This window comes from Myotis brandtii, unplaced genomic scaffold, assembly GCF_000412655.1.
Source record: "Myotis brandtii unplaced genomic scaffold, ASM41265v1 scaffold397, whole genome shotgun sequence".
Taxonomy (NCBI): Eukaryota; Metazoa; Chordata; class Mammalia; order Chiroptera; family Vespertilionidae; genus Myotis; species Myotis brandtii.
Window position 1 is genome coordinate 4,804,303 of NW_005365229.1, and position 23,023 is coordinate 4,827,325.

At 48.1% G+C, this 23,023-nt stretch overlaps 1 protein-coding gene across 1 annotated transcript in view; it reads left to right on the forward strand.

The window, feature by feature from the left end:
• The window catches only part of TRAP1 (TNF receptor-associated protein 1), a 71,716-nt gene that overhangs the window by 36,067 nt on the left and 12,626 nt on the right, over window positions 1–23,023 (forward strand). Inside the window, exons 2-12 of the mRNA XM_005872960.2 lie at window positions 5,041–5,079; window positions 5,579–5,743; window positions 6,577–6,659; window positions 8,362–8,502; window positions 12,299–12,370; window positions 14,184–14,344; window positions 15,514–15,623; window positions 16,350–16,423; window positions 17,330–17,485; window positions 18,823–18,943; window positions 20,217–20,286. Coding sequence (XP_005873022.1) covers window positions 5,041–5,079; window positions 5,579–5,743; window positions 6,577–6,659; window positions 8,362–8,502; window positions 12,299–12,370; window positions 14,184–14,344; window positions 15,514–15,623; window positions 16,350–16,423; window positions 17,330–17,485; window positions 18,823–18,943; window positions 20,217–20,286 — 1,192 coding nt within the window. The remainder of the gene's footprint in view (window positions 1–5,040; window positions 5,080–5,578; window positions 5,744–6,576; window positions 6,660–8,361; window positions 8,503–12,298; window positions 12,371–14,183; window positions 14,345–15,513; window positions 15,624–16,349; window positions 16,424–17,329; window positions 17,486–18,822; window positions 18,944–20,216; window positions 20,287–23,023) is intronic.

Below are 23,023 nucleotides of genomic sequence, written 5' to 3' on the forward strand. Positions count from 1 at the left end.
GAAGAGGAACAATGTAACCTGAACAATAAAGATTTAATTTAAAAAAAAAAAAAGAAAATGTAAGCGCAGTAACATTTTTACCTGACTGATAGGCAGAGATCCAAAAGTTTCATAGTAGCACTGTGTTGGCAGGAGGTCGGGGTGATGCACACTCTCATATGTTGCTGGTGGGCATGTAAGCTGATACAGCCTCTCTAGAGGGTGACTTGGCAGCACTGACCATATTTTAAACTAGACATAACCCTGGACTAGATGTATACTAAGATGTAAACTCATGCATAAGTGAAATGACACATGTATAAGAGTATTTCTAAAGCATTTTTTTTATTTTGAAACATTTTATTTTGAATTAATCTCCTACTTTACAGAAATGTTATAAAAATAGTACTCAGGATTCCCTCTCTTCACCTAGTTTCCCCTGACATTAATATCTTGCATAACTATGGTACAGCTATTGACAATTGAAATAACATTAAACAACACTGTTCAGTTATCTGTCGATTTTCTTTTAAGTTAGCCAGTGTTCCCGTTGATTTCCTTATTTTGGTCCAGGAATCTACATTGCACTTAGTCGTGTTTCTTCAGTCCCCTCCAGTCTGTGATGGTTCCTCAGTCTGTGTTTGTCCTTCAGAACCTTGGTGCCTTTGACCATTTATTTTATAGGCGGTCCCATAATTTGGGTTTGTCTGATGTTTTCTTGTCATTAGATTGAGATACATTTTTGGCAAGAACTTGACAAAAGGAAGGCCATGCCCACTCACCACACCAGGAGTTGCAGGATGTTGACTCATTTCATTCCTGATGATGGTGATTGTGATCACTTAGTTAAGGGGTATTTACTACTTTCTCCATGGTAAACTGGTTTTTCTCTTTAAAGTCAATAAGTATCTTGTGGGGCATAGTTTGAGATTATGCAAATATTCTGTTTCTGGTGGACCTTTAATTATCCATCAACAATTTATACCTGTCACAACTATTACTATGCTTGCTTAACGGTGATGTCTATTCCATCATTCCTTATACATATATTAATTGCAGGTCTGCTGTAAGGAAGGCCCTTTCTCCGCCCCTCCCATCTATTTATTATTTATTTAAGTATGGACTAACAGGTACTTCTTTTATTTGTCAGTTTGCAGTCCATTACTTTCATTATTTTGTTGCCCAGATTGTCCTAGATTTTGCTGTTGGGCGCACCTTCCTGTAGGAGCCTATGTCCTTCCGGCATGCCCCACCTTTCTGAGTCCTTCCTCACTTTCTGGCACCCCAAGGTATTCCAGGCTTATCTTGTGTGTTTTCCAATGTCCTGATTCCGTTCAGCGGACAGTGGTATTTACAAACCAAGATCTGGTGCCAGGGAGGGTGACTGCCCACCCTGGTTTGCCCAGGATGAAGGTGCTTCCTGGGAGATACAACTTTCAGGTGGGCAGTTTCAGGATGGTCGCTCTCCCTGGTGCCAGGTGTGCCCATGGCTACTGGGGTGGATAGAGCATCGGCCCGCGGACTAAAGGGTCCCGACAGGTTCGATTCCAGTCAAGGGCACATTCTAGTACCTTAGTTGCAGACTTGAACCCCAGCCATGGTCAGGGCTCATGTGGGAGGCAACTGATCAATGTGTTGATGTGTGCCTCTCACATCAATGTTTCTCTCTCTGTGTCTCTCCCCCTCCCTTCCACTCTATAATAATCAATGGAAAAATATCCTCAGGTGAGGGTTACCCAAAACAAAAAACAAAGAAGAGGTAAATTTAGACACAGGATATGCACACAGGGAAGAGAGGGCTGTGTGATGACAGAGGCAGAGGTTGGAATGATACACTTACAAGCCAGGAGCACCAAGGATTGTGGGTAACACCTGAAGCTTGGGAGAGGGGTGTGGACAAACTCTCCTAGAGCCTCCAGAAGGAGTCAGCCCTGCTAACACCTTTATTTCTGCTTTCTGGCCCCCACGACTGTGAGAGAATGCATTTTCGTTGTATTCATCCACCGGGTTTGTGGCATTTGGTTACACAGCCCTAGGAAATGGATACACACAATCTCATTAGTTTGTAGTTTATCCTTCCTGTGTTTCTTTTGCACAGATTAGTGGAAACAGATATTTTCCTGTATTCCTGTCTTTCTTCCATGAAGGGTAGCATGCAGTAGATAACACTTTGGAGCATTATTATTATTTTTTTTAAACATTTTTTGTTGTTAATCCTCACCTCAGGATATTTTCCCATTGATTTGAGAGAGTGGAAAGGAGGGGGAGAGACAGAGAGAAACATCGATGTGAGAGAGACACATCAATTGGGTGGTTGCCTTCTGCATGCACCCTGACTGGGCCTGGGGTCGAGCCTGCAACTGAGGCATGTGCCCTTGACCCGAATGGAACCTACAGCCCTTCAGTCCACGTGCTGATGCTCTACCCACTGAACCAAACTGGCTAGGGCTGGAACATTATTTTTAATAGTACAAAACCGGAAGCAGTTTGAACATTCATAAATTGAGCGCTAGTACCCATCATAGTAGAACATTTGTGTTTGTTAAAAAGAATAAGCAACTCTCTGTAATGATTTGGAATGATCTCTAAGATGTGTACTTGATTAAAACATTTATACATGTAAGAATGGAAATATTTAGGAAAAGTATGCCAGCCATATATCAAACAGCATTACCCTCCCTGCCCCCCACCACACATACACACTAATCTGGGGGCAGGTTTAGAACGGGCAGTTATGGAGGTCTCAAAATACTAAGAGCCGTTAGCCTCTGAATTTTTTTATTTCCTTTGATTTCTGGTTTTCTTTGGGGTAGGGGAGGTTTTAGCTGAGAGGCAATGGGGGAATGCAACCTTTTCTTTTCTGAGGACCAAAAGATAGATGGCAAGGAAAGGACTCTGCTAGCAGAGCAAGGCAGGGCAGGAAGTGAGGATAAATGGTAAGCCCAGCCAGAGTGGCTCAAGTGGTTGAGTGTCATCCTGTACACTAAAAGGTTGCCAGTTGGATTCCTGATTAGGGCACATACCTGGGTTTGTTCCCGTCAGGCTGGTACAGAAAGCAACTGATCAATGTTGTGAGCACTCTCTCTGAGCATGTCCTTGAATGAGGATTTAAAAAAAAAAAAAAAGATTGCCCTAGCCAGTATGGCTCAGTGGTTGGATCGTCAGTCTGTGCACAGAAGGGTTTCGGGTTCAATTCCCAGTCAAGGGCATGTACCTGGGTTGCAGGTTTCACCCCCGGCCCTGGTCGGGATGCATGCAGAAAGCAGCCAATTGATGCCTCTCTCACATCAGTGTCTTGGTCTCTATCCCTCTCCCTCTCCCTCCTTCCCTTCCACTCTCTCTAAAAATCAATGGAAAAAATATCCTCAGGTGAGGATTAATAAACCAATAACAAAAGATTAATTCAGTAAATTCTGCTTTTATGCAAATGGAGTGGATCAAGAATACTTTACTCCGAATAAATTCACCAGTGAGGAAAACCAGCATCTCTTCTTGAGGGTGTGAAATCTAATGTTTGGGGTGTCAAAGTGCTCCCTATGTGTCAAGATCGAGCTTGATGGTATATGGAGAGGAGGGCAGAGGTACCCCCAGTGCTGGTTACCATACAGGTAGGGGCACAAGGTGTATGGAGGATGTCAGCAGACCTGCTGGGTTGGGGCTTCTGGAAGGAGGTAGAATTCTATTGGTTTGTGGGGTGGTTTGGTGGAGGGCCTGGAATACCACCCCGAAGCATTTAGAGTTGACAAGGTTGCATTCAGGAATAAATCCTCCAAAATTGGGGAAGTAAGATGGAATTGGTGTCAGAAGATGAATGTGTAGAAATTTAAGGGATGCATTGGAGAGAACGTTGTGTAGGAGATGAGCTCAAAGGTAGGCAGGGACAAGGGACTGGACAGGGGAGGACTGCCCACGTGGCTGGAGGGGATAGGGGCCGTGATAAACGCTACCTGATGTCTCTACTGGAAGAAGACTTGGGAAGACTGCACCTCTGCCCTTCTCTTTGGCCAGGTAGAGGGAGTGGTTGCCAGGTGGAAGGGGGCAAGAGGAATATTAGATGGAAGAATGTCTAAAATGCTGTCAGTGTTTGCTGAAATGAGGAAGTCTTCTCTTCTGGAGGACCTCCTTCATCCTCCTCATTTTAGTGGCTCCGACGCTCACACTCCTGTCAGTCTGTCTGGATCACAGTGTTTCATGTAGAATTTAAATCCAGATCCCATCCTGAAGTGACTTGGGTCTGACGTCCCTCAGACATCTCTTCTTTATCCCACTCTCACTGGTTTTGTCCCTGAAGTCTAACTGTGCTTTTAGGCAGAGGCCCCCACCTTTGGTGGGAAACGTGCTCGTGTCTCCAAATGTGCCCAGGAGTGCTGTCCCTGGTGGGAAGAGCTCACCGTGGGCTCTCTGCCTGGGGTGGGGGCTGGCTGGAAGCTCAGGGACTTCAGCTCCCCTGGCCTGGTGCAGAGCAGCCCTCTAACCAAATATCTTTTACTTCCAGAAGAAAGAGATACCCCGGGTTTTTTGTTTGTTTGTTTTGCTCCTTTTTTTTTAAGCTCTATGGGTAAAGTAAACACTGAGCTTAGGCACAGAGAATTAAAAATTTAGACTGGAAATTGAATATTTTTTGAGTTGGGATAGATGTTTTTAAGGTATTCTGCACAGAGGTAATGGCTAAGGCCATGTTATTTATAAATCCAGGAGTAAGCTAAAAAAAAGTCAACTTTGTATACCTTGTAGGCATGTGGAAGTTGATATGTTGATTTTAAAACCATAAGGTTATTTCTGGACGTTCTGTCAGGCACCGTTCAGCAAGGTCTAGACTTCCACTCGGAGGGTCTTGCATGTCTGACCTGTGTCCTTGAAAGCATTGGCCATGAAGCACAGACTGACTGATGCCAGTGCCCAGGCTGGTGGTCCTGGAGTTGGTGCGGGACCCTGTCCTGAGGGGCTGTAGTGAGGATTGATTCCTGCCGGGTACAGTGGAGGTGTCCACTTGTGTTTGTAGCATCTGTCCGCCGGGCCGGGGACACCAGCTTATGACGGGTTTCCCATCTTCCTTTGCAGTGGTTCCTGGGGCCACTGTGCTGAGCAGTTACAGAAAAGGTGAGAGAGTGAGGCCCCTTCCTGAGGTAGAAGAGATCCCTCGCTACTTTTCATTTTTTCAGTACACTAATTAAAAAAACTGACAGTTTCAGACAAAAAAGGAAAATAAAGGAATCAACAAAGATCCTTTAGAAGAGGAGACTGTCTCAGAATATTAACATTTAAAAATTTGGATTCCTCTCAAGGGGACATATTTTCTACATTTTTTCATTGCAGTTAAAGTGAGGAAGACTGGCCTGTCGTTGTTCAGGCTCCTGTGGGGGCGGTGGGCATTGAGGGATGAGGGATGTTTGAGTTTGGGGACTTTATACAAGATCTCACTGGGGGGTGTATGTGGGAAGTGGCGCCACGCGGCCCCGTCTGCTTCGGAATTCTGCCCGAGTTCTGGTACTTCCTGGTATTTGACTTGGGTGAGGATGTTACCAAATATGTTGGTGACCAACCACATTAGGTCATCTATTCCCGAGGGCTTATTCTTTGTGCATGTTTGTCTTTTCAGGAAAACCAGTTCTGTGTCCTTGGAGAGCCCCGGTCCAGTCAAGTTGCCCCAGGCGAAACCTGGCTTTGAGCTTCCACATTGCACGTCCATTCAGCTCGCAAGCTGCTGAGGACCAGAAGGAGGAGCCCCCACATTCCATCATTAGCAGCACAGAGACCGTACAGGGTACTGCATTCAGCTGCGTTGGGGTCTGGGAAGGCTTAGCTCCTGGCTGGCTGGTGAGGGCAGGTTTTTGAGGTGGAAGTAATGATTGGTGGAACCACCCACTCGCTTCAGACACAGGAAGGTCTTGGTTGGAGGGAACGTTCCTCAAAACAATGAATGTGTCCTCGGAACTCCTGACTTTCATTCTGGTGTATTGCCCCCTCTAGTGGTCACCCATGGGTTTGCGACGGGGCACCTTCTAAATAGTGATTCATGGCACATCTGTTAATAATCATGGAAGCCAGAAGGAAACTCATTATTGGCCTGGCCGATGCAGGACCACACGCTGAAGTTGTCCTTTCATTCCTAAGAAGTGTAGAGAAGCAGTCTCTAGAGCCAGTCCCAAAGTGGGTCCATTTCTGGCTTTCAAATGAGACAACAGAATCTTTGATGTTTAGGTTAAGAGACTGAGGTTTTCTTGTTATTCTGCTTCATAAGTAATTAATTTGGAAACCAGTGTTTTGAAGACTGGAGTCCAGGGTCTGGTTGTTGAGCCAGGCGATTCTCATGACTGGACACGTTGGGAAGTACCGGCCTTGGTGTCGGCCGCGGAGGGAGGCGGGTGAGAGTTGTCTCCCTTCGCCCCTTTCTGTGGGGAAGGAGGCCCCACTAGGTTTGTTCTGCTCCTGAGATCCTGCCATAGAGCCCCAGAGAATTGGTTTCTTTCTTCTTTATTTACTCTGGCAAAATGTTTAAAACTCATTACCTTAAACATTCTTTTGAATGGTGTATAGCATATTCTTCCACAAAAATAGAAATTAAACTTTATTGCTGTGTCTGTGATTCATTACTAGGTTCTGTTTCCAAACATGAGTTCCAGGCTGAGACAAAGAAGCTTCTGGACATTGTTGCCCGTTCCTTGTACTCAGAAAAAGAGGTGCGGTACCTTCAGTCACTCCTAGCATAGCAAGGGTTTTTTTTTTGCAAAACCGTTTTTATACTATTCTGGGGGAGATGCCAGATAGTATATTAGCTGTGAGAATGCACTAAATTTAGACAGATCCTAATCTTAGTTACCAGCCAAAGTATTTTTGCCAAAATCTGCTTGGGTAAATATATCTAGATGATTCTTTGGGCCAAATTGACTCTGGAAATTAATTAATTTTGCTGGTAATTTAAAAGCCCCTTTTCTCATCAACTGGTATACTTCCTTCATTCCAGAGGAAGATCTCTTGGACTTCTGTGGAGTACAGCAGGGAGGGGCTACTAAGGACCTTTTTGAGGAGATTAAAACTCATCTAGGGATGACAGGCCATGAAGAAATTAGAGAACAAAGAGGCCATCATTGTTTCCATGTTCATTATTACTAGATTGCAAAGAAGAATTCTGAAGAAGGATAAAGCACCAACTTCCAAAGTTAAAAGGGACTTTTCAGGAAATATTCCCAGGTCTTGTGCTCATAAATATTATATTTATGTATCTTTTTGATGTCCAGCTTCTGTCCCCTTGGGGGTCAGATCAGCCCACTTCTCCCCTCCCCCGCCCCTGCCCCACCTGTGTGCTGGCCTCACTGTAAGTGGAAGGCCTGTTTGAGGGAAAGGTGCTCTTCAGACACTGGTGGGATAGGAAAGAAGTGGTTTCTGAGAGGGTTCTTCTTAAATTTTTGTTAACAGATTGACACCTAACTTCAGGCTTGGGTGCAGTCTGTGGCTTGTCTTTTATTTTCTTAGGTGGCTTTTGAAAAGCAGACACACCCCCTAGTGGGGATCGAGCCCGTGACCCAGGCATGTGCCCTTGACCAGAATCAAACCCAGGACCCTTCAGTCCGCAGGCCGATGCTCTATCCACTGAGCCAAACCGGTCAGGGCCTGTGGCCCCTTTTTATCCTGAACATGGTAGGCCAGTTTTTGATGATCCTAGAGCAGTGGTCGGCAAACCGCGGCTTGCGAGCCACATGTGGCTCTTTGGCCCCTTGAGCATGGCTCTTCCACAAAATACCACGTGCGGGCGCGCATGTACAGTGCGATTGAAACTTCGTGGCCCATGCGCAGAAGTCGGTTTTTGGAAAGGAGATAGATGAAACAAGTATACAAGACGAGTGTGGATGGGAGAGTTGGAAGCGGTTGACCTCAGCGAACGTACCTCAATCAGATTGAGGCCAGCTTAGGAGTACCCTAATTAAGTTAATAACAATGTACCTACCTATATAGTTTAAGTTTTAAAAATTTGGCTCTCAAAAGAAATTTCAGTCGTTGTACTGTTGATATTTGGCTCTGTTGACTAATGAGTTTGCCGACCACTCTCCTAGAGTAAATGAAGCCAAAGCCAGAGAGTCTTTCTTCAATGAGTAGGAGAAAGATGTTTGCGAGATATTTTGTCACCCTTGGGCAAGAGATGGGAAAGAAGTGGTTTCTCAGAGGGTTCTTAAATTTTTAGTTAACAGATTGACGCCTAACTTCAGGCTTGATTTTCAGGAGGAACAATCAGTAGAGTTAGAGGCCACTGTATAAAGCTGTGGGAAGTCTTTATGGTTAAAAACTGAATATTCTGTGGCAATTCTCTCCTCCTTTTAGCAGTTGCTGCAGATGCTGCTAACCAATAGGTCCTGCAGTGTTAGCATCTTATGTTCATTCCTGCAGGTGTTTATTCGGGAGCTGATCTCCAATGCTAGTGATGCCTTGGAAAAGCTGCGTCACAAGCTGGTGTCTGAAGGCCAGACGCTGCCAGAAATGGAGATTCACTTGCAGACGGACACGGAGAGAGGCACCATCACAATCCAGGTACCTCCTCCTGCATCCTGACGGGTGGCCGCCTCCCTGCCTCTTGTGCTGATGCCACTGAGGTGACGGGAAGTGGTCCTCTTCGCTCACGGGGATCGAGGAGACGGACCTGCCCTTTTGTTACGCCTCTAGGCCCAAAGGGTTGTGCTGACCACCTTTACAGCTATAATAACTCTTGTTTTAATATGCAACCAAAACAAGACTTATTCAATGTAGAAAGTTTGGAAAACACAAATAAGTAGAAAAGGAGGAAATTTAAAATAACCCATCTGTCTATTTAGGTTTTTGGTATCTGTGCATTTGTTTACACGTCTAAACATTTTTAAACTACATTATTTTTTAAGGTACTCTTCATATTTTTTCATACTTTTATTGAATTTATCTGAGAGTTACATTGGTTAATAAAATTATATAGGTTTCACTGTTAAATTTTTATTGAGTACTCTTCATTTTTGAAAAATTAAATTTATTGGGGTGCCATTGGTCAACATGATTATATAGGTTTCAGGTGTGGGTTTCTATGTTACAAGATTTGTATATTGCACCGTTGTTGGTTTTTTTTTTAATCCTCACTTGAAGATATGTTTTTCATTGATTCCAGAAAGAGAGAGAGAGAGAGAGAGAGGCAGATATCGACGTGAGAAAGAAACACTGATTGGTTGCCTCCCATATGTGGCCTAACCAGGTATTGAACCTGCAACCTGGACATGTGCCCTGACAGGGAATCGAACCCAAGACCCTTCGGTGCATGGGATGATGCTCTAACTAACTGAGCCACGCTGGCCGGGGCCTCAACTGTTCTTGTTCATTTGTAAAGCATATTTTCCCATGCACCTATATTCTGTAGTACTATTTTTAATCTTATTTTAATCTTATCCGGCTCTTTGAATTAACAGTCTTGCTTTTGATGAAGCAATACTTTTGGTTGCTGTTGTAACCTTTTGAAAATTTTAAGGTCAAAAAGTTAGAAAGGCAAAGAAGGTTTATCAGGCAGTGCCCCGAAGGGGACATTATGATCCCGAAAAAGCTGCTTCAGAAACTGTCATCCAGAGTCATGGTGGAATTTTGGGGTGTGCGTCTCTGTGGGGGTAGCAGGATGTGCCTCAGTGGGGCTCTAAGTGGGCGTTTTTCATTAGGCTTCCTGCCTCCGCCACTACACTGGCTCACCTGCTCAGGACTTCGCTGTAGGGCGTCTTTTGTGTGCTCTTGTTTCCTTAGTCTCTCTGGTCTCTGTGTGTGTGCTTGTCTTTGTTGTTGTTTTAATAAGATTAATTGAGGTATGATTTACATATAATAAAATTCACCAGTTCAGTTCATTGATTTTTGACCAGTGTACACTTTCTTTTCTGTGGAGTAGAGGAGGGAGGGGCTACTAAGGACCTTTTTGAGGAGATTAAAACTCATCTAGGGATGACAGGCCATGAAGAAATTAGAGAACAAAGAGGCCATCATTGTTTCCATGTTCATTATTACTAGAGGCCCGGTGCACAAAAATTTGTGCACTCCATCATTAGCAGCACAGAGACCGTACAGGGTACTGCATTCAGCTGCGTTGGGGTCTGGGAAGGCTTAGCTCCTGGCTGGCTGGTGAGGGCAGGTTTTTGAGGTGGAAGTAATGATTGGTGGAACCACCCACTCGCTTCAGACACAGGAAGGTCTTGGTTGGAGGGAACGTTCCTCAAAACAATGAATGTGTCCTCGGAACTCCTGACTTTCATTCTGGTGTATTGCCCCCTCTAGTGGTCACCCATGGGTTTGCGACGGGGCACCTTCTAAATAGTGATTCATGGCACATCTGTTAATAATCATGGAAGCCAGAAGGAAACTCATTATTGGCCTGGCCGATGCAGGACCACACGCTGAAGTTGTCCTTTCATTCCTAAGAAGTGTAGAGAAGCAGTCTCTAGAGCCAGTCCCAAAGTGGGTCCATTTCTGGCTTTCAAATGAGACAACAGAATCTTTGATGTTTAGGTTAAGAGACTGAGGTTTTCTTGTTATTCTGCTTCATAAGTAATTAATTTGGAAACCAGTGTTTTGAAGACTGGAGTCCAGGGTCTGGTTGTTGAGCCAGGCGATTCTCATGACTGGACACGTTGGGAAGTACCGGCCTTGGTGTCGGCCGCGGAGGGAGGCGGGTGAGAGTTGTCTCCCTTCGCCCCTTTCTGTGGGGAAGGAGGCCCCACTAGGTTTGTTCTGCTCCTGAGATCCTGCCATAGAGCCCCAGAGAATTGGTTTCTTTCTTCTTTATTTACTCTGGCAAAATGTTTAAAACTCATTACCTTAAACATTCTTTTGAATGGTGTATAGCATATTCTTCCACAAAAATAGAAATTAAACTTTATTGCTGTGTCTGTGATTCATTACTAGGTTCTGTTTCCAAACATGAGTTCCAGGCTGAGACAAAGAAGCTTCTGGACATTGTTGCCCGTTCCTTGTACTCAGAAAAAGAGGTGCGGTACCTTCAGTCACTCCTAGCATAGCAAGGGTTTTTTTTTTGCAAAACCGTTTTTATACTATTCTGGGGGAGATGCCAGATAGTATATTAGCTGTGAGAATGCACTAAATTTAGACAGATCCTAATCTTAGTTACCAGCCAAAGTATTTTTGCCAAAATCTGCTTGGGTAAATATATCTAGATGATTCTTTGGGCCAAATTGACTCTGGAAATTAATTAATTTTGCTGGTAATTTAAAAGCCCCTTTTCTCATCAACTGGTATACTTCCTTCATTCCAGAGGAAGATCTCTTGGACTTCTGTGGAGTACAGCAGGGAGGGGCTACTAAGGACCTTTTTGAGGAGATTAAAACTCATCTAGGGATGACAGGCCATGAAGAAATTAGAGAACAAAGAGGCCATCATTGTTTCCATGTTCATTATTACTAGATTGCAAAGAAGAATTCTGAAGAAGGATAAAGCACCAACTTCCAAAGTTAAAAGGGACTTTTCAGGAAATATTCCCAGGTCTTGTGCTCATAAATATTATATTTATGTATCTTTTTGATGTCCAGCTTCTGTCCCCTTGGGGGTCAGATCAGCCCACTTCTCCCCTCCCCCGCCCCTGCCCCACCTGTGTGCTGGCCTCACTGTAAGTGGAAGGCCTGTTTGAGGGAAAGGTGCTCTTCAGACACTGGTGGGATAGGAAAGAAGTGGTTTCTGAGAGGGTTCTTCTTAAATTTTTGTTAACAGATTGACACCTAACTTCAGGCTTGGGTGCAGTCTGTGGCTTGTCTTTTATTTTCTTAGGTGGCTTTTGAAAAGCAGACATTTTTAATTTTAGTGAAGTCCAGTTTATCACTTTTCTCTTCCATGCTTCATGCTTTTAGTGACCTAACTAAGAAATGTCTACCTGTTCCAAAGTTATAAAGATATTCTCCGATATTTCCCTCTAAAGTGTTACAATCTTAGCTCTTACACTTGGGTCCGTGATCCATTTTTGTGTATGGTGTAAGTAAGGTCAGGGTTGAGATTAATGTTTGCATGTGGCTATGCAGTGTTTTAGCACCATGTGGATTTCATTTCTCCATGAAATTATCTTGGCACCTTTGTTGAAAATCAAGTGACACTCTGTGCAGCTCTGTTTTTGGACCGGTTTTCTCTTTGGTCTATGAGTCTATTTTCTAGTGAGGTTTTCTCCTGAGGTATGGCTGGTATGACTAGAATTTGTCTTTTCTGATGACCATGTGCCATTTTCTGGGCCCTGCCTGGCAAGTGTAATTGATGCCACTTGTGACTCAGGGCTGTCCATACACCTGCCCAGGTGCCGGCACCCTGGTGCTTAGCGTGTCTCTCTCCTTAGGACACTGGCATTGGGATGACACAGGAGGAGTTGGTGTCCAACCTGGGAACAATCGCCAAGTCGGGGTCAAAGGTAAGCCCCTCAGTGCCCTTTCCTTCCTGTCCTTAAAAGGCAGCTCCCACTGGAGAGGGGGGTGCCAGCTCGCTCTGAACACCAGCTTCAGTAGGAATATTCTCTGGTGGGAGCTCCGTGTTGGTGCTATGGAACCACCATGTGCCCTGACCACTGTGTGGTCAGGGGGACATCTGAGGAAGGTTCTATTATTTTATAGATTTAAAGGCTGAAATAAGTACTTTTGCGTAGTTGGGAATTGACCGGCCCAAGGTTCAGAGCCTGTTGGTCTGAGTCTGGAATGTGCCATTCTGCCTCCTGAAGCTTTTCTCTGACTCATTTCTCAGTGAATACTTGAGCTGCATAGGCTTGAGGCAAAGAGGGCAGGCACAAGTGAGTGTTCCTCCTCTCAGACAAGGGTCACAAGAATAAATTTGCCTGCAGTGTCTGTAGGCAGGATGATCCTTCAGAAACCCTTTGTGGAGACAGGGTGCCCATTGCGGGTGGTTGATTGCTGTGCAACCTGAAGCCTATGAGGGGAGGCAAGTGTCAGTGGTCAAGGTGTCCTCCTCAGCGGCTTTCGTGCCAGCGCAAGACAAAGGCTGGTGGCCCTTGGCTGTCTTTGTGCTTCTCCTTGGTGACCAAAAGCTTCTTGTTTGTTTTGTGGGCCTGAGTGGTGCCTAAAATGGCACTTAGTGCCAGGTGCTTGAAAATAGTCTACTTATTGGTCCACAGTGATTTACAGAAATTTCCACTTAAAAAAAAAAAAAAATATATATATACACACACACACACACACACACACACACACACTTTTTTATTGATTTCAGAGAGGAGGGGAGAGAGGGAGGGAGGAAGAGAGAGAAGGGGGGAGAGGGAGAGAGAGAGAGAGAGAGAGAGAAGCATCAATGTTGAGAGAGTCATAGATTGGCTGCCTCCTGCACGCCCCACACTGGGGATCGAGCCTGCAACCTGGGCATGTGCCCTGACCGGGAATCGAACCCTGACTTCCTGGTTCATAGGTTGATGCTCAACCACTGAGCTACACCAGCAGGACAGAAATTTCCACTTTTAAAAAACTTCTTTATTATAACCTGCTCCCCCCCATTACATATATTGTATTTCTATCAAGGGAAATCTGTGCTATTTCACTAGCTATATGTGGCCATTTGGATTGAAATTAAATACAATTTAAAATTTAGTTCCTCAGTTGCACTAGTCAAATGAGGTCAGTAGCTACCATATTGGACCATATAAAACATTTACATAATCACAGAATGTTCAGTTGGACAGTATTCATAGCAATGAGTGCATTCATTTTGCTTGATTTTTAATCTTAGGAAATTTGATAACTTGAGTTATAATAGTTAAGTGCCCGGTGGTACGTCATACAAAGCATGTACTTGGTATGTACTGTTTCCCCATGAAGCATGGAATCTAGAAGACATGCAGGAGACACATCTGGGCATGCATGTCACATCCCTTCACCTACTGAACCTCAGAAGCTGCCACTCCCCCCTTTCCTGCAGGAAGGATGTGTGCACTCACTCACACTGCCCTTCCTCACTCCGGGGGGTGTGGCCCACAGCGACAGGCAGGGTTACAAGCCCTAGGAAGCAGATACAGAACCGGTCCCCCTGCTGCCCAGCTTGGGGTCTTTGGGCAACTCACTTTACCGCTCCATGGCATTGTTCTCTGGGGGTAAAATGGGTGGTGTGTTTGTTTGGAGGATGAAATGGTATCTTAGCCGTGAGAGGGACGCACACAGGGAGGCGCAGCGTTCGTCCTCTCTTGGGAGTGAAGCCCTCCCCCTGACCAGCCTTTGCCCCCACAGGCCTTCCTGGATGCGCTGCAGAACCAGGCAGAGGCCAGCAGCAAGATCATTGGCCAGTTTGGAGTGGGTTTCTACTCCGCTTTCATGGTGGCCGACAGAGTTGAGGTCTATTCCCGCTCAGTCAGCCCGGACAGCCCGGGTTACCAGTGGCTTTCAGATGGGTAAGTGACAGCAGCGTCCCCGAGTCATACCCAAGGAGTGCCCCCTGCCCTGGGACCACCGCAGCTCAGTGTCACCTGAATTCAGCAGAAGCGTTGCCCTTCATTTGGAAAGTTAGACCCCCCTCAGGAAATGTCTGCAGGCCTTTCCAGCCTTTTACAGGGAGCTGACCCTCCTGCTTTCTGATCCCAGTGGCCCCTGGTGTCTGTTTGGGCTCCATGACTGTGCTCTGAGTGTAGACCATCCCAGGCGAGGCTCCTTGGTTCATGGTTTGGCCATTCTCCTGGTGCCCCCTGGCCCTGGGCAGTGTCCCTGGACATTGTCCTGTGGGAGCCCAGTTTTGATTCCTCCTGACCCTGGAACTTCCACGTTTGACCCACGGGCCTGGCCCTGCTTTCCCGCCAGCACAGGACTCGGGTTTCCCCTCAGAGATGCTGGTTTTGCTCTCCAGTGTTCACTGGGGTCGTGTCTTACAGCTCAGTAAGTCCATGTTCCAAGACACTATTTGCAGAAGATGGTGCCTTGGCTGAATGTGAGCACTTGTTCAGCAGGCCCCAAACTTCCTTCCGAACCGGCTTTCCTGACCGAGTCTCTGTCCTCCACTGTGGTTTCAGTAGCACACGCAGGAGGCCGGGCCAGAGCACTGCTCATCTCCCTGCCACAATTTAGATTTCTGTTTTATTCCATGAAAGCAGTGCTCAGAGTACACTTGGGCCAAGGAAGCAACAAGGTAGCAACCTTGTTGGGGGTTCGTCCCCTCCTCTTTTTCTCCTGAAACAGTTTCTCTGCTCAAGGAGACCCCTGGCTTCTGCTAGAGGCTCAGACATGCAGTTAACAAGGGAGTTAGGGGCGGTCTCCAGGCCTCTGATTGCTCCCAGCACCTGGCACAGCACCCCAGCCGCTCAGGTGGACATAAAGCTCGAGAGGTTGTGCTCCTGAGACCATGCCCTGGGGAGCAGGAGGGCCCCCATCCCACCCCACAGCAGCCACAGTCCCCGACAGAAGGTTGCCGGTCTGGGGCTCAGCTGGGTAGTAAAAGGTGGCATCTGGCCTCCCTTCTGTGTGTCAGCTTAGGCTCTGCTGTGAAAACCCAGGGAGCGTCACTGACCTGCGGGTGGGGTTTGTCGGTAGTAACGTGCGGAACTGGCTCTCTCCCTCTCCTGTGTCTTAGCTCCGGGGTATTTGAAATTGCCGAAGCTTCAGGAGTTAGAACTGGAACCAAAATCATCATCCATCTCAAGTCAGACTGCAGAGAGTTTGCCAGCGAGGCCCGGGTTCGAGGTGAGCGGGAGCCTGGGCCTCTGGACATGTGGGCGGCAGCACAGTCAGCGCGGCACCTCCTGCTGGCGTGTTTTAGGAGATCCTGTCAGGGTGGGAGTGTGCGGGGAACTCGGGCCGAGCTGGCGGCGGGGTGTTTCTGGGCGTGGCTGCCTGGACCCTACGAGGACACACTCTGAGGACAGGCTCCGGCTGACCCCGTGTGGAACCAGGAGGCCAGGCTTAGCCTCCTGACTGCTGGCCAAGTCGGGTGCCGTTCTCTCTCCTCCCTTCAGGCTGTGTGTGACTTCGGTCACTCGCACAGTCTTTGCATCACTCCCTGTGTTTTCAGCTATCGCTGGCCCACCCACCTGGCCGGCCTGAGCCCAGGCTTCACTGAGAACCAGAGGGGGTGCTGCTGTGTTTGGTTTTCTCTGTCCACGTCTTACTAAACGCTTATCGCAGGTGCCGAGTGCTTTCCAGGGTCCACCGCCAGCTGACAAAACCGCATTCATGTGACCAAGAAGGCGGCCTGGTCTCATGGCGGCCTGGACCTGGAGGCATCTGGTTCTGGTGTGAGTCCTGCTCAGCGTATGCGGGCAGGATGTGTCCCTGCTGTGTCCTGGCTTCCCACCTGGGCACGGGCCAGCACCGAGTCCCCCCAGCCTGCGAGTTGCCCCTGCAGCAACTTCCGGAGCTTTTATTTCTAGAAGCTTCCTGTAGTCACTGTTATTCTTTTGTCTCTTCCAGACGTGGTGACAAAATACAGTAACTTCGTCAGTTTCCCCTTGTACCTCAATGGGAAGCGCATCAATACCTTGCAGGTGAGACCCGCAGCTGCTTGAAGGGCTCAGGCAGCTATGGAGGCCAGTTGGTACATTTTGGGGCTAGATGGGCAGAAATAGGATAGGATGATGTCAGAATCCCAGGACAAGGTGTTCTTTGTGGAGAGGCGAGATCCATGATGCAGACGAGCCCCCCCCCCCACCCCTATCCCAGTGCATCACCTGTAACGCACGCACCACACATTTCACCCTTACAGTGCGCAGGGCCGTGGTGCTTAGTTTTCAGAGCCATGCAGCCATCAGCACAGTCAATTCTAGAACATTTCATCCCTCAGAGAAAACCTGTACCCATCAGCAGTCCCTCCCCATCTACCCCCATCTCTGGCAACTACATTCTGCTTTCTGAACCACATTTATATGGAATGTCCTATTCTGGACATTTCATATAAATGGAATCAGTGATGTGGCCTTTTGTGCCTGGCCTCCTGACATAATGTGTTGCGGTTCACCTGTGTTGTCCTTGTTGGGCTGAGTAATATCCCATCATTTGGCTGGGCGGTTTCTTTACCACTTGCTGGTTGACGCCAAGTGTTGATGATGTGTGGGCACGTCCAGATCCTGCCTCCTGGTTGGCCCTGCTGGACACACTGCTTGGGAAGGGGTCCTTGTTGTCGGAGCCTTTTGTGTGTCTCTCTCTTTGTGGGCCCCTTACCCACCCATTCTGGGGCACCCCTTCCCTCAGTGCTAGAGCGGGTGGGGCCGGAGGCAGAGGGAGGGGCTTGCACCTGAGGCCACCACCCCGGTCTGTCCTAGGAGGCCAGTCCTCTCTCATCCTGAGGGAGCATCACTAGCACCAGGTGCCACGAGCCCCACCAGCTCAGCTCCATGCGGTTGTTGTGAGGAACTGTCTTAAACATAACATTCCCCGTTCACGTCCATTTCCAGGCCATCTGGATGATGGACCCCAAGGACGTGGGCCAGTGGCAGCACGAGGAATTCTACCGCTACATCGCGCAGGCCCACGACAAGCCCCGCTACACTCTGCACTACAAGACGGACGCCCCTCTCAATATCCGCAGCATCTTCTATGTGCCGGAGATGGTGAGCACAGCTGCCCGCCGCCCTCAGCATGCTGGGGCTGCAAGTGGCAAGTCTGCAGCTCCCTGAGCGGGGGCATCACCCGCAGCACTTCCTGAACCGTGACAGTTCAGCACAGACATATCCCCAAAATTTACTTGGCAGCATCAGAGTAAAAGAAAAACCTGTGCCTCTGGGTGGGTGAACACAGAGTTATAAAGTGAGGGGGTGTTTTATGTGGCGTTTGTTGGGTGGGCTTTTGTAAATGGTGCCTGCAGAGACGGCCCTTGGAGCAGCCTGCAGGCTTCCCCTGGCTCCAGGCAGAACATTCCCGAGCTCTGCAGGGGGATGGATTCTGTGGTGCTCACACAAGTTGTGCGTTCTCCATCCTTCCGTTTCACCCCTAAGACTTCCTGGCTCACGGTAGCGTGGTGAAGTCTCTGACAAAGCCTGCAACAGAGAAGCCTGCTCAGGGGTTGGACCCAGCTTCCCTGGCTTCATTTGACTGGAGCCCTGGGGCTGCAAGTAGCCCTGTTATCCACTTTGGAAAGAGCTGTTCTCCACCCTCATCACTGAGCGTCCTTTGTAGCCCAGCTGCACCAGCATTTCCTGAGACTTGTTGGTAACGCAGAATCTCGGGTTCGCCAGGACCTCCAGAATCAGTCTCCCTTTTATCAGATGCAATGTGAAGTGTGCAAACTGCAGGGTCAAAGCACTGGGCTAGAGCAGGATTGGCAGACACGCCTGTGGAGGGCCAGACTGCCTGGTTGGGCTTTGCAGTCATGCACAGCCACAGCGCTCTGCCACTGGCATGAAAGCACCACACCTGCACCTCGGGGAGCAGGCAGAGTCGTGTCCAGGAAACTAGACACGAATTTATTTTGCATGTATCTCTCACATACCATGAAATACCGTCTTTTGTTTTTCCCCCAACCATTTAAAAATGAAAAAGCCATTCTAGGCTCCACAAACCGGGTGATGAGCCAGATTTGATCGATGAGCTATAGTTTGCTAACCCCCAACCCCTAGCAGGTTTGGTTCTGCTCACGGGACATACTAGTGAGTCTTCCTTTTGTAATATCCTCCAGGGAGAGTGGATTGGGGAAGGCAGCGGCTGCCCAGAGAAGGCCCCCTGAGAGCTGTTGTTGGGGGTCCTCCCTGGGCACTGGACTTCTGAACAGACAGATGTGGGGGTCTCCTGGCCTAGCTCTGCTTCTGGATCACTGCATGTCCACCCCACAACTCCCAGGCCAGTCCCAGTTGGGCAGGGTGGTTCACAGAGCCGTCATCAGGGCTCCCCATGACCTTGTAGGTTCTGCCCCCGTGTGCAGCTGACACTGCCCTTTCCTCCTTGCCCACAGAAACCATCCATGTTTGATGTGAGCCGGGAGCTGAGCTCCAGCATCTCTTTGTACAGCCGCAAAGTCCTCATCCAGACCAAGGCCACTGATATCCTGCCCAAGTGGCTGCGTTTCATTCGAGGTATGGGGCCAGCGCCCTGGGACAGGTGTGGCTCCCTGCCTATGGCCCAGGGTGCTGACTGCGTTAGAAGGAGTTCATCTTTTTTTTTTTAAATATATATTTTTTATTGATTTCAGAGGAGGGAGAGGGAGAAACATCAGTAATGAGAGAAAATCATTGGTTGCCTCCTGCACACCCCCTACTGGGATTGAGCCCGCAACCTGGGCATGTGCCCCGACCAGGAATCAAACCATGACCTCCTGGTTCATAGGTTGATGCTCAACCACTGAGCCTCACTGGCTGGGCAGAAGGAGCTCATCTCTAATGAGTGTGGTGTCAGGGAAGCAGCCCCAGCTGTGGCTGGGCGAGCCAGATGAGCGTGCTCACAGAGCCTCCTAGGAAGCTGACTGCCTCCAGATACTAGTCTTGGTTGATTTGGGGGAAATGGGACAGATGGACATGTTTAAATTGAGTTATTTTATTTATTTATTTATTTATTTATTTATTCATTCATTCATTCATTCATTCATTCATTTTTAAGCCTCACCTGAGGATATTTTTTCATTGATTTTTAGAGAAAGTGGAGGAGAGAGGGAAAGACAGAGAGAAATACTGATGTGAGAGAAACACATCGATTGGTTGCCTCCTGCACAAGTCCCAACCAGGGCCTAGGCCTGGGAGGAGCCTGCAGTTGAGGTACATGCCCTTGACCAGAATTGAACCCAGGACCCTGCATCTGTGGGCCAATGCTCTATCCACTGAGCCAAACTGGCTAGGACTTGAGTTATTTTAGTGTTTAAAGATATTACATGAGTTTTAGATTTAGACATGAACTGACTTGCATTTAAATAGATTGTAGTTTAATAAAAAAAACAACTCAGCATATAAACTTTTGTATTCATCATGGCATAAAAAGATGCAAAATACCCATGACATATTATGACTTTAAAAGTAAAATCCAGAAGTGGTTTTCAGTGTCAAAGTGAAGCTGAAATGTTAGAAACTTCACTGGCAAAGGCTCCCAGCCTTGCCTGCTTTTCTTCTGGTCACACCGTCCTGACGGAGGCTGTCCGCATAAATTCCGGGACGTCAGGACTTGCAGGGCCGGGGTGGTGTTGCCCCACTGAGTCTCCTGCCTTTGTCTTTCCTGCCTCTGTCTTACCTTCATGTGGTCTGACGTCCTGTGGGCTTGGAAGGAGAATGCGGAGGTCTGGTGGGAAGCCAGTGGCCCTCCAGGAGGGCGGGGCAGCGTCTCAGGCCCCGCCAGGGTGCTGATGTGCCGTGTCTCTCTAAGGTGTGGTGGACAGTGAGGACATTCCCCTGAACCTCAGCCGGGAGCTGCTCCAGGAAAGCGCTCTAATCAGGTAAGCCCCCAGGGGCAGGCACCTGCTGAGAGGCCCTCACTGGCTCATCTTAGCCGACAGAGGGCCAGGGTGGCTGCAGGGAGCGAGAGCAGAGCGAGGAGCTGTGTTGAGGCTGTGGCTGAGGGGCCGTGTGCCCGGAGAATGTGTGCAGATCACGCGTGCTTTGCCTGATGTTTTGCTTCACATTTTTGTAAAAAGGGTGGGAGGACTGACGCATTGAGGAAAATTATGGCTGTGCTGGGACATGTCCCCTCCCTTAGCCAGCCTCCATTAGCCACCCTGGGTGGCCACAACTGGGGAGAGTCCAGGTAGGCTGTCTCTGGTGGATGAGGCTAAGGATAGCGACAGAGCCAGGAGATCACCTGGCCTTGGTCCCAGAAGGTCACTGATGTTGTGAAGTAGGCGAGGCCGGCCCTGGACCAGACCCTCTTTTGGAGATGTTGCTCTTGGAATCCCCGTGGGCTGAGGTGGCCGGGTTCTTGTGTCCCCATCCTGATTGCGGCAATAGCTACTGTTACTGAGTCTTCATTCTCACCCAGAACCGCGGAAACTGAGTTGTGGAGAGGTCACAGCAATCACGGAGGAAGCCTGTATTTGAACCCACACTTACTGACTGCAGGCATATGCAGTCAGAGCAGAGCTAGGCTGACCCGAGGCTCAGGCAGCGTGTGTCCAGCCACTTGGTTGCTGCTTGTGGTTCTCAAGGGCTAGATTGTCAGTCTGAGGCTCAGGTTGATAAGAAAAGAGTCAGCCTTAAATGATGTGTTTGAAAGAACCATGCACTTACAGAAAAGGTGGAAACATGATACAGAGGAAATTTCCCCCTGTGCCCTTTGAGAGCAAGGTGTCTGCCCGATGCCCCATCCTCCCCAAATATCTTAGGGTATATTTCCGATGAACAAGCATTCTCCCCTGGCTGCAGGGCAGCTCCAGCCAGGGAGTTGGCTGGTGCGGCCCCACCGCTGTCTAACCCTCGGACTCATTCACTTGTGCCGCCCTGTTAGAGGGAGTAGTGCAGTCACACATGCCTTTAATAGTCCCTCTAGCCTCCTCAGGCTGGCCAAGTTCCAGTCTTTCCCTGACTTTTGTGACCAGGGTGCTTGTGGACTGCCCTCGTGTGGGTCGTGGATGCAGCACTAGCACAAAACGACTGCATCCTGTCAGATGGGGCCTGGCTTTGATTTGTCCTGTTCCTGGCGATTTACAAGTTGACATGATGAAGGGTGTGCCAGCCTTCTCTGTGTGAAGTTCCTCTCGTTTGTAATTAATACATCATATTGCAGAGTGGTGTTTTGCAGCTATGTGAAGAACATGTTGCTTCATCAAATTTTCCATCTATTTATCGATTTTATTTTTTTTTAATATCCATAATTGATTTGTATGAGCTGATTTCCTATTTTACTTAGTGGGTTATAACTTATTAATGTCTTTATTTATATTTATATATTTTAAATATATTTTTATTGATTTCAGAGAGGAAGGAAGAAGGAGAGAGAGATAGAAACATCCATGATGAGAGAGAATCATTGATTGGCTGCCTCCTGCATACCCCCCACTGGGGATTGAGTCTGCAACCCGGGCATGTGCCCTTGACTGGAATCAAACCTGGGACCCTTCAGTCCTCAGGCTGATGCTCTATCCACCAAGCCAAACCGGCTAGAGCATCATTATTTATTTTGATGCCCAAACAGTCTCCAGTTTAGCCAGCGGGAGCCCACGCAGGCCGACTCCTGGCCCTTTGATATGCCCGTGGTGCTCTGAGCACTTGCTCACTTCTGGCACAGGATGTTTCGGGCTCACCTTGTGTTTTGCCCACATCATTTCCTAGCCCTGGAATTGCTCATTCCTCCAAGGAGCTGGATTCATTTGAATGGAGAGTGGTATTAAGCCAAGATCTGGGCACTAGGGATGCCATTGCTGTTGGGCATTCACTTCTCCCAGGTCCTCTCAGTAGACAGCTGAGCAGTGAGAGTGTGTGTACTTGTGTGTAATCCGCCTCCATCCTTGTTTCTGCATCTACTGAGTTCACCCAGCACCACTGGGACTTCCCTGTTTGCTCCCTGTGATGATGAGAAGTCTGCCTCTCATTTTCCTTCCTGGGTTGCCTTTGGCCAGTCCCCCTCCTGGTCTGCCATCACCACTGCCATCCCCTGACATAGCTTTACCCACTTGGGCTCTGACTCCACACAGGGAGCTGCCCACTACCGCCAGTCTGGACACCCTCCTCTGGGGTCCTTGGGCCTGGACACTCCATGCCAGGCTTCCCCTCCCCTACCCTACCCTGTGGGGACAACCTCCTGGTGCTCTCCTCCCTGTCCTAGCTGCTGTGGCTCCCCTGCCACAGGTTCGGGTGCTGCCTGGTCTCATGCCACCCTGTGTCTAAAGAACACACTCATTCAGGACATGAGTAGAAGAGGAAAAGCTTAAATGAATGTTAAACATTACTGCTCCCCTATCCTGGATTATTAAAGAAATACATGGTAATTTCACTTCTTTTAAAGGAAAGGCAAAATATTAAGAAGGGAATAAAAATACCTCTAATTCCACTAATAATTTTTAAAATGGTTCTTTATTTTTACTTTTTACATCCTATCTACACTAATAAAAGAGAAACATGGTAATTAGCGTACGACCGCTACCCTTCCCATTGGCTAATCAGCATATCCTTATGCAAATTAACTGTCAGCCAAGATGGCGGCCGGCAGCCATGCACTGAAGCGCGAACATGAGGCTTGCT